The sequence below is a fragment of the Morus notabilis genome, unplaced genomic scaffold (assembly GCF_000414095.1).
Source record: "Morus notabilis unplaced genomic scaffold, ASM41409v2 Scaffold2151, whole genome shotgun sequence".
Taxonomy (NCBI): domain Eukaryota; kingdom Viridiplantae; phylum Streptophyta; class Magnoliopsida; order Rosales; family Moraceae; genus Morus; species Morus notabilis.
The window spans coordinates 41,304-52,679 of record NW_010365459.1 but is presented as its reverse complement, the minus strand read 5'-3'; the positions used below and the strand labels follow the sequence as shown (position 1 = coordinate 52,679).

Genomic DNA, 11,376 nt, shown 5'->3' with positions numbered 1-11,376 from the left:
CCTGCTGATGTTGCTGTCATTATGTATACAAGTGGGAGTACTGGATTACCTAAGGTATAAAGACTCTAACTTGGATTAAATTCCCTTTCAGTTGCTGATAAATTTTTCCTAATTGATTGCTTGTCCTAATTGTTTTCCCAATAGTTGACTCTTGTACCAGAGGTTTCTCGGAAACACCTTGGGAGATTTGTGTGACCTTAAGTCATCATTGTTCTATGAATTCCTTTTGCTGGTTTGGCTTGTAGTTCCACTTTCATATCTAGCAAGACCGTGATACAAAAATGATACGGGTGTCTAGATGACCGCTGCACTTCCAAGCATTAAATTGTGTTTGAATGGATGATTCTTTCAGTATTCTCTTGTTTTCTTTTGGAGTGGTCATTGTTTCTATGAGTGTATGTGTGTTTCATTTGTTTACTTGTAATATTTCATTGTCTTTAATGGTTTTTTTTTTAATTTTTAATTTTTTTATTTTATTATTACCTTCGGTCTATGGACAAGTAGTCTGATGTCTACATGTTTGAACGAAAAATTACTAGTCTTGCCACATGATTAGTCCTTCTCTAATTTTCCAATTTGACAGGGAGTAATGATGACACATGGTAACGTCTTGGCTACACTTTCAGCTGTCATGACCATCGTTCCTGACCTAAGCAGCAATGATGTCTATCTAGCATATCTTCCCCTTGCTCATATTCTTGAACTGGCAGCAGAGGTATGAATAATGCATTCAACGGTTAAAATATTACATTTTGTGCTTTTAAGAGCATTTTTCTATCTATGATAGTTTCTTACCGTATGCTATTTTTCCGCTATTATCTTTTACATTCATGTTGAAGAATGTAATGGCTGCTGTGGGAAGTGCTATAGGGTATGGATCCCCTTTGACTCTTACCGATACATCAAATAAGATAAAAAAGGGAACAAAAGGAGATGCCACTGTGCTGTCACCAACTCTAATGACAGCAGTTCCAGCAATTCTTGATCGTGTTCGAGAGGGGGTACTCAAGAAGGTTTGTAAACTTTGGCATACAATGAGTATGTATTGTGTATTTGAACAATGCATAGACATATATAGATTACTCTAAAAAAAAGGAAAACATATAACTCATATAGATCACCCACCTGTGAGAAGATATATTTCTGAAGTTTTTCAGTTTGTGCTGAATGTAATATGATATTGCAGGTAAATTCGAAGGGCGGGTTGTCCAAGACATTGTTTGACTTGGCATATGCTCGTAGATTGTCTGCAGTTAATGGTAGTTGGCTTGGAGCTTGGGGTCTAGAAAGGATACTGTGGAATTTTCTTGTTTTTAAAAAGGTCCGGGCAATTCTTGGAGGTCATGTCCGTTTTCTCCTTTCTGGTGGCGCACCTCTTTCTGCTGATACTCAAAGATTCATCAACATTTGTCTTGGGTTAGTATTAGTAGCAATGCTAACTGATTTGACAAATATTGTGTTACGAGCACTGCATTTGTCATGTCAATTAAAATGAAAACATTTATCCTTAAATTTCATAAGTTAGTGTTTTTTGGTTGATATGATTAAAAAGGTATTGAAGCATTGAATTAATCTAGGTGGACAAATCAATAAAAGCGAGATAGAAATTTCCATTTCGTTCAACAAAGCTTTTAAGGTTTTAATTCCCAGTCATCGTGCACTGCTATAGCATCTTGAATATCCTCCCAATATTATATCACAATTTGCAACGAAACAATGATGTAAAAATCTTATGCGTGGCGCCCTTTAACTCTGGGGTGGAGCATTTTTTTGCTGTTCCTTTATCACCTCACTGAGAATTTAATTGGATTACTATTACAGTGTTTCAATTGGTCAAGGGTATGGTCTCACAGAAACCTGTGCTGGCGGAACATTTTCTGAGTTTGACGATACATCTGTTGGTCGCGTAGGAGCTCCACTTCCTTGCTCATTTATCAAGGTAACAAAAATTTTAGTAAGCAAATTTCTTGTACTTTTTTATTTTGGAACAAACTTGTATTTTCTTTTGTTTCATAACTTTCTCTAGTGAAGATAGCTTGCTACTAAGTGCTACTTTAATTTTTTAAGGAATTTAATTTTTTTTTTTTTTTTTTTTTTTTTTTTTGTATATGAGGTAGTGAAGTACTGCACATTTAGATGCAATTCTAGTGGAATTTGCTTTTTACAAAGAGGAGTTTTTCGTAATTCCCAAGTCTGGAAAAAGCATTGAACTAGATCTGTGTATAGTGATTTTATAAATACATGGCTGATTTAAGTTTAATCATATTTTGTTAGGCCTCCTGTGACATTAGTGTATGCTAGGAGGAAGGGCAAGAAGGGTAATTGGCAGGAAGCAGGGGAAAGGAGTGGGACTCGGGAATAAGTTGCTGAGTTGGCAGAGTTAGTTACAGGTGTGAGCAAAAGGGTATTTAGGCAGTAGGGTATGGGGATGAGTGGGCTGTCTAGATTTTGAGTAATTTTCAGTTTCAGACCTTGGAGGCTGGGAACCTTGAATTCTCCCATTTCTATCGTCTCTCAGATACTTTCTAGTTTTCATTATTCCTGTAATTCTCTGAGGAGGAATTCACCTCTCCTTGAGATTCTGTTGGTTGAATTAATAAAAGGAAACTGCCCAATTTTTCTAGCGAATCTGCTTGTTATTGTCTGTTATTCATTGAATTGTGCAGGAACGTAACAGTTTGGTATCAGAGCAGGTCATCCATGGCAGACGCTTCCAGAGAGCAATTTCCAGGGGACGAACTGGCTCGGCTCGAGCAGAGGATGGGAACGTTTTACGAAGCCTTGCAGATCGTGGAGGCGATGATGGAGCCACTCCCAAAACTTCAAGAAGACGTGGTTGAGTTTGGCGCCCAGATGGGGGAAATGCAAGGGTCGGTGAGGAGGCTGGAGAACCTGCTTATTCGGCAGGCGGAGTTGCTCCAACGCAACCAGCAACCTCCCCCAAGGTTTGATGCGGGGCCTCAGCGGTTCCCTGACCTTCGCCGACCACCGCCGAACGTGAGGCCGGTCTCGCCTCCTCCTCCTCCTCGCCACGAGGAACCTCGGCGATATGAACGTGAGAATCGTCAGGAGACACCTCCAATACCGAGGGGTCGAGCGGAGCACCGAGGAAGGCGGCTCGAGATGCCCTTGTTCCAAGGAGATGATCCCCAAGGTTGGGTGTTCAGGGCCGACCGGTATTTTGCCGTGAATGACGTGGAAGACGAGGAGAAGGTGATGGTAGCTTCAGTTTGTTTGGAGGGGCGAGCCCTAGGTTGGTTCCAGTGGGCTAACGCGCAGGACCCGTTCCGATCTTGGCAGGAGCTCCGCGCGGCGGTGCTGAGGAGATTTGGCCGCGCCAGGGAAGTCGACCCGGTGGAGCAGTTGATGGCCCTCAGGCAGCGCACGTCGGTGGCGGAATACCAAGACGAGTTTGAGGTCACGGCAGCACAGATGCACAGGGTTCCAGAGACCGTATTCAAGGGGGCCTTCCTCTATGGACTCAGGGAAGATATCCGAGCCGAACTAAAGTTGCATAGGCCCAATGGGCTGCATGAGATGATGGATCTGGCCCAGCAAGTGGAAGCCCGTAATGAGGCTGCCGACAGGGTTAGAAGAAATAGGATGGGCCGTGGGCCCAGAACTGAGAACTGGGGTCGGTTTGGGGAAATAACTGAAGGCCTTCACTCTGGGTCCTCATCGATAGAGGGCCCCCTTCGATCCAAACCACACCAGGGGGCAGCTCTAGGGCAAAGGGCCAGAATGGGGAGTGGCCTGGGGCCGACGTTGTCGACCGGTGATGCAGCGGCATATCCGCGGCTTACTGAGGAAGAAATCCAGCAACGGAGGGCCCGGGGACTCTGCTTCAAGTGCGATGAGAAGTTCCATCCGGGACACCGCTGCAAGAACCGGCAGCTTCAGGTACTCATCTTGGCGGAGGAAGGGGATGAGCCGGGGGAGGACTGCGAGGAGGAACCCGAGCCTCTGGAGATGGACGACAAGGGGAAGGAGGTTCTAAATGCAAAGGTGGATTTGTCCCTGAATTCGATGCAACGGGTGTCTTCGTCCAACACGATGAAGCTCCGAGGACGGATTGGCGGACGGGAAGTCGTGGTGCTAGTGGACAGCGGCGCCACCCATAGTTTCATCTCGGAACTGGTGGTGAAGAAGCTGCACCTGCCAATGGACTCCACGGTAAGCAACAATATCTTGGTTGGTAATGGAATGAGTGTCAAGCAAACGGGCGTGTGTCGGGGTGTTAGAGTCTGGATTCAGGGACATTTGGTAGAAGAGAATTTCTTCTCCTTCGAATTGGGTGGGGCAGACTTGGTGTTAGGGGTGTCTTGGCTCAGCACCCTCGGAAGGGTTCGGGCAAACTGGTCCAAATTTGTAATGAAATTCCGTGCTGGACCTACCTGGTGGTGGTGTGGAGAGGTGACCCGAGCTTGTGCTACGCGCCAACCAAGATGCATTTTTTGGTCAGAACTTGGCCGCCAGCAGGGGCGGGGGTATTGGTCGAGGTATGTTAACTCTCAGCACAGCAACCGGTAGAAGAGAGTGGAGAGGTGCCGGCGGAAGTCAGGGCTGTGGTCGAGAGCTTCGATGGGGTTTTTGATAAGCCCACGGGGTTGCCCCCGCGTCGTGGGCGTGACCACCGAATCATCCTGAAAGAGGGTGCCGACCCACCCAACATCAGGCCATACCGTTTCCTGCAAGTTCAAAAAGGGGAAATTGAACGGCTAGTGACGGACATGATGGCCTCGGGCATCATACGACCAAGCTACAGCCCTTATTCCAGCCCAGTCCTTTTAGTAAAAAAAAAAGACGGGAGTTTGCGCTTCTGCGTCGATTACCGCGCCCTGAACCAAGTAACGGTTCCAGACAAGTTTCCGATCCCGATGATCGACGAGTTATTGGATGAACTTCATGGGGCGGTAGTTTTCTCCAAATTGGACTTGCGGGCCGGGTACCACCAAATTCGGGTGCATGAGGCCGACATTGAGAAAACGGCGTTTCGGACCCACAAGGGCCACTATGAGTTTCTCGTCATGCCATTTGGCTTGACGAACGCGCCAGCCACATTCCAAGCCCTCATGAACCGCATCTTTCGGCAGTATCTCCGGAAGTTTGTTCTAGTATTCTTCGACGACATATTGGTGTACAGCCGTAGTTGGGAGGAACATCGCCACCACCTTTCCATCATCCTACAAGTGCTGCAGCAGGAACAATTGTTTGCCAATAAACAAAAATGCTATTTCGGCCAGCCACAATTGGAATACTTGGGGCACATCATCTCTACCCAGGGAGTGGCTGCCGACCCATCCAAGATCGAAGCCATGACGACCTGGCCACCCTTGAGCAACGCTCGGGAGGTGAGGGGGTTTTTGGGGCTTACCGGGTATTATAGGAGGTTTGTTAAAGGATATGGGATGATGGCACAACCACTAACGGAGTTGCTCAAAAAGAAGGGGTTTAGGTGGACGGAAGAAGCAAGCCGCGCGTTCGACGAGCTCAAGGCGGCCATGACACAAATCCCGGTTCTAGCCATGCCTGATTTTGCGAAGCAGTTTGTGGTTGAGACTGATGCGTCGGGGAGTGGATTGGGGGCGGTGTTGATGCAGGCGGATCGTCCAATTGCTTTTTTCAGTAAAGCATTCGCTCCTGCCTCCCGTTTGAAATCGGTGTATGAACGGGAACTCATGGGGGTGGTTTTAGCGGTCCAGAAATGGCGCCACTACCTCTTGGGACGACACTTTGTGGTCCGTACCGACCAACAAAGCTTGAGGTTTCTAATGAGTCAACGCCAACTTCCTCCGGAGCAGCTGCATTGGGTCTACAAATTGCTGGGGTACGACTTTGAAGTGCAGTACAAGGTTGGGGCTTGTAACCGGGTGGCTGATGCACTGTCTCGTCGCGGGGACTGGCCTGAAATTTCCCTAGCGGCATTCACTGTACCACAAACATGGAATTTTGCAGCTATTCAAGAGGAGCAGCGCAACCAGCCCGAGTGGAGTGCCCTTATCTCCAAACTGGAACAAGGAGAGGAAATGGAAGGTTATTCTCTAAGGAACGGACTGTTGTTTTACAAGGATATACTGGTTTTGGTTGAGGGATCTCCTTGGATAGCTCGTTTAGTCCATGAGCTCCATGACTCGGTGATTGGTGGACATTCGGGGTTTGTCCGCACCTACAAACGACTGGCGGCAGTGGTCTTTTGGCCAGGTATGAAGCGTTATATTCGGGATTACGTAGCCCTCTGCGAGGTCTGCCAGAAAAACAAGACGGAGGCCCTATCTCCAGCGGGTCTCCTGCAGCCTCTCCCTATTCCGACCCGTGTGGGACGACGTGTCCATGGACTTCGTGGGGGGGCTTCCAAAGTCAGGGGGGTTTGACACAATCCTGGTCGTGGTGGATCGGCTGTCAAAGTACGCCCATTTCTGCCCCTTGGCGCACCCATTCTCTGCCAAGCAGGTGGCGGCTTTATACGTTTCGAACATTGTTAAGCTCCACGGCTTCCCACGGTCCATTGTCAGTGATCGCGATGCGGTGTTCATGAGCGGTTTTTGGCGGGAGTTGTTCAAACTCCAGGGAACCAAGCTGCACACGAGCTCTGCCTACCACCCGGAATCCGATGGGAAAACGGAGGTAGTTAATCGATGTCTAGAGACTTATTTACGCTGTTTCGCAGGTGACAAGCCCCGGCAGTGGGCAGCCTTCCTCCCTTGGGCAGAATATTGGTTCAACACAACCTTTAATGCTTCCACCAAATTCACACCCTTCCGAGTTGTGTATGGACGTGATCCCCCGGCCCTCTATCGTTTCCACGACTCGCTTGGCACGGTTGCAGCGGTGGAGCAGCAGCTCACCCTTCGAAATGCAATGCTTGATTTACTGAAATCCCATTTGCTCTTGGCTCAGCACCGCATGAAGAAATTCGCTGACCGACATCAGAGGGATTTAAGTTTCGGGGTAGGTGACAAGGTGCTGCTCAAGCTGCGACCCTATCGGCTGAAATCCATGGCCCGCCGCGTCAATGAGAAGCTCAGCCCGCGTTACTATGGGCCCTTCGAGGTGACGGAGCGCATCGGCCCAGTGGCATATCGGGTGAGGCTGCCGGACGAAGCTCGCATACACCCCGTCTTCCACGTCTCTCAGCTGAAGCCATTCCGCGGTGCTGAGGCTAAGGTTCATCCTCTGCCCTCTCAATTGTCGGAAGAACTGGAGCTCTGTGTCCAGCCAGTGGAGGCACTGGCGATTCGCGTGGTGATGATAGGAGGAAGGGAAGAAACGGAGGTACTGATTAAATGGCAGGGCCTGCCGGATTGGGAATCCACCTGGGAGCCCGTCACGGCCATCCAGACACAGTTCCCTGCCTTCCACCTTGAGGACAAGGTGGTTCTCGAAGAGGGAAGGGCAAGAAGGGTAATTGGCAAGAAGCAGGGAAAGGAGTGGGATTCGGGAATAAGTTGCTGAGTTGGCAGAGTTAGTTACGAGTGTGAGCAAAAGGGTATTTAGGCAGTAGGGTAGGGGGATGAGTGGGCTGTCTGGATTTTGAGTAATTTTCTGTTTTAGACCTTGGAGGCTGGGAACCTCGAATTCTCCCATTTCTATCGTCTCTCGGATACTTTCTAGTTTTCATTATTCCTGTAATTCTCTAAGGAGGAATTCACCTCTCCTTGAGATTCTGTTGGTTGAATTAATAAAAGGAAACCGCCCAATTTTTCTAGCGAATCCGCTTGTTATTGTCTGTTATTCATTGAATTGTGCAGGAACGTAACATATTTCAACGCTGCTTGGAGAAAACTACCTATGCTGATGGGTAAAGAAGTTACTTATTCAGTGGAAAGAAGGGTTGAGGCTCTCTAGTGGAGCTGTTTCTTTCTGACAGTGTAAAACAAACTCAAATGTTTCTTACCTTTGTGTTCTCCTTTTCCAGGTTTTTAACTAGTCAATGGTTAATAATTGAAGCCCCACTTTTACAATTTTCCCTCCATTTCATGTGTGTGGGCGAACAATTTAGAATGACCTCCAAATAGCCAAGAGCAGTTCAAAATCTTGCAACTATGCTATCCAATTTGCCTTGAATGATTTATTTTCACCGTAAGAAGCAATGTAGGGGAGAAAACACATCCACTGACAGTTAAGCTTCTGAGAGAAATGGTTTATTGCGATACAATAATTATCTCTCTCAACCCTTTATCTAGCTTCTTTTGTAGTTGGTTTCTTGACTAGTTATGGCCTGAAATGAAAGATAGGAAAAGGAAGGAGCTAATTTCAGAAATCTTATCAAGTTTATGACTAATGTTCTTGGAGGTGCATGGAAGCCTCACTCATAAAGCACTTAGTTGGTTTTAGGACTGATAAAAAGGGTGAAGGATATCTATGGTTTTGAAACCAGAAATTACTGAGCTAGTTGCTGTCAAATAATTCCTTCTCGTCTCATCATTGTTTTAAGTTCAAATTGTTTTCACTGCACTTTTTGTTGTTTCCAATGCAAACCAAGGAGAAAACAGTTCGATTGTAATCATCTTTATATTTTGTCCTAATATTTTCTTTTTCTTTTATCTAGTTAATTGATTGGCCTGAAGGTGGATACCTAGTAAGTGATACCCCAATGCCTCGTGGGGAAATAGTGATTGGGGGTCCAAATGTCACACTTGGGTATTTCAAAAATGAAGAAAAAACGAGAGAATCCTACAAGGTAAATCTCAAAATTTTGTACTATTGTCTCTTTCAAAGGGACTGCCTGCAGAAAACAAACGTTATGTAATTAGATTTTTAACTAACTGTATTTTCGCTTTTGAAAGGTTGATGAGGGAGGAATGAGGTGGTTCTATACGGGTGATATAGGGCAGTTTCATCCTGATGGTTGCCTCCAGATAATTGACCGTAAAAAGGATATAGTCAAACTTCAGCATGGAGAGTACGTCTCTTTAGGAAAGGTAAGAACTTTTACTGGTCAAATATAGACTTTCATTAGATTTCTTCGGGGACTAATGGTACTATACAGGTTGAGGCTGCTCTATCTGTGAGCCCCTACGTTGACAGTATTATGCTGCATGCTGATCCTTTCCATAGTTACTGTGTGGCTCTTGTGGTGGCTTCTCCACGTACATTGGAAGACTGGGCCTTGAAACGAGGAATAGCTTTTTCCGACTTTGCGGACCTGTGTGAGAAAGAAGAAACTATCAAGGAAGTGCATGCATCACTTGTAAAGGTAAAATTTTCTAGCTTTTCTTTGCATGACTTTAAACTTGGGCATGAAAGTAGGGAGTTTAAATTTTGAGCTTGGAGGAGGGTGCTCTTTTCTGCATATCTTGAGCTGCTCTTTCAACTTTTACATTTGGAAAGTGTCTCTTTAAACAAAGAATGTTTCCCCTTATAATTTTGCTCAAGACCTCATGATATGGCATGGGGAAGGGGGTTGGGGAGGGCTTTAGGTGTGGGATTCTGCGTTCGATGTCACTTGTAATCCTTATTTCTTATTCACACGATGGCACATTCTAAAAAATGTTCTTTCCTTTTTCTCCTTTTCTTTTTCCTGCCACTAATTTTCCGGAAGCAAAAAGGCTCGTCTCCTAGTTCGACTATTGTTTTTCCCGTTTCTAAGTCTATTACTTTTGTACTAATTTACAGGAAGCAAAGAAGGCTCGTCTAGAGAAATTTGAGATCCCTGCAAAAATCAAGTTGCTTTCTAGCCCGTGGACGCCCGAATCTGGCCTAGTTACTGCAGCTCTCAAAATGAAGAGAGACGTAATCAGGAAGGCTTTTTCTGAGGACCTCTCTAGGTTATATGCATGATGATTGGTGTCTTCCAAATTTCTACTCTTCGCTCCCAATTGCTTCAATTTTGTTCCCTTTTTTTTCGGATTTTTGTAGATACTTTTTGTCTTGCTATAATCATATTGCTTGCATGTCAAGAGTGTTCAGTAGGATAAATCAGACGCATAAATTTTGAATTTCTAGTGTTTAGTCTCCTAATTAGCTATTTAATCAACGTGCAACGTTTCTATGTCATTCCCATTTACGTTGTCAAAGCGATGCAGTAATCTGCGGGATGGAAATCTGAGACTTTTCCATGTTTGCCTATTTTTCCAGTTCTCATTCTATGCCTAAACCTAAACCAGTGTGTTATTAAAGATAACACTATGAAAAGTCTCAATCTTTTGCATTTTTATTGGAGTAACTGATAGATGTTTGCCCCGTAGAAACATGAATGATTGTAATATCTTGAATTGTAAGGCTTAATGAGTAATTTTATGGGCCTCTCATCCCTCTTTCAGGAACATGAAGAATGAATACAGGTCCCTTTTTTATTTTTTGAGCATTTTGTAGTTGGGATATCCTACCAATAATGCGTGCTTTTTTTATTTTTATTTTTTATAAATGTTAAATATGGTCAAAATCTTTTCAAACTGAGAAAGGATGCAAAATTGATGCTAGTGCATGTTTCTAAAACGAGAAAATATATAGAAATGACATAGTGATATAGTTTAATATTGATCCGACGGCTCAAAACGTATCCCCACCGGACCGGTGAAGTATGAAAAGTCATACCTCACCGTGAAGAAATCCCTGTTCTAACATTTAAGTACTTTTAAAAGTCATACCTCACCGTGAAGAAATCCCTCTTCTAACATTTAAGTACACATAAAAGTTGATTCTCTATTTGACATCTCTTCTCTATTTCCTTTAGTTCTTGTTTTTCTGTAGAATTGCGGTTTGAAGCTGGAGACTACCACACTTGACCAAATCCCATCAACCAACTTAAAAAATAAGAATTCAACATCACTTCAATAACGTCTTTTGCCCACTCTGCCGGTCTACTTTAAGATAGGTTGATAGAGATTGACAAAGAGCAAGAAGCTTCTCTTAATTCTCCACTCAAAACCCAAAGGTCTAAAATGTACTACTACACCACTCCTTTTACATACAAAGAAAAGAAAGGTAGAGAAAAACCTCCCCATAAAGTTGTGTAAACTTTAAGCTTGTCAAGAGAAGATATTGAGTTAAAGGAAGGGACTACACAAATAAGGTGGGGAATAGAGAGGAGATGTGTAATCCAATTTTTTGGTCCATTGATGTGAACCTCACTCAAGGCCAACCAATTTAGAAATTGCCCCACAACCCCTCTCCATGTGACCATTAGTTTGTTTGTTTCCATCGCTTTTAAGCAATTTTGATTACCTTTTCCTCTTTAGTTAATGTAGTAGGCTCTCTTTCTCCATCTTCCCCACAAAAAGCCCAGACCCACGTTGTGTCCAAGGAGGAGGAATGCGCCGACCAGTGACAACCTTGTGAGGAGCACAGATTTGATATCAAAAATTTAATAAAAAGGGGGACTTTATTGCACATAAAAACATACGCACGAAGCCTATTTCTATATATATATATATA

At 44.7% G+C, this 11,376-nt stretch overlaps 1 protein-coding gene across 1 annotated transcript in view; it reads left to right on the top strand.

The window, feature by feature from the left end:
* The window catches only part of LOC21387894 (long chain acyl-CoA synthetase 9, chloroplastic), a 12,519-nt gene extending 2,222 nt beyond the window's left edge, over positions 1-10,297 (top strand). Inside the window, 9 exon segments of the mRNA XM_024172258.1 lie at positions 1-54; positions 584-715; positions 840-1,013; positions 1,187-1,416; positions 1,822-1,939; positions 8,549-8,680; positions 8,787-8,921; positions 8,990-9,196; positions 9,616-10,297. Coding sequence (XP_024028026.1) covers positions 1-54; positions 584-715; positions 840-1,013; positions 1,187-1,416; positions 1,822-1,939; positions 8,549-8,680; positions 8,787-8,921; positions 8,990-9,196; positions 9,616-9,780 — 1,347 coding nt within the window. The 3' untranslated portion in view covers positions 9,781-10,297.
* Positions 10,298-11,376: the final 1,079 nt, after the last annotated feature.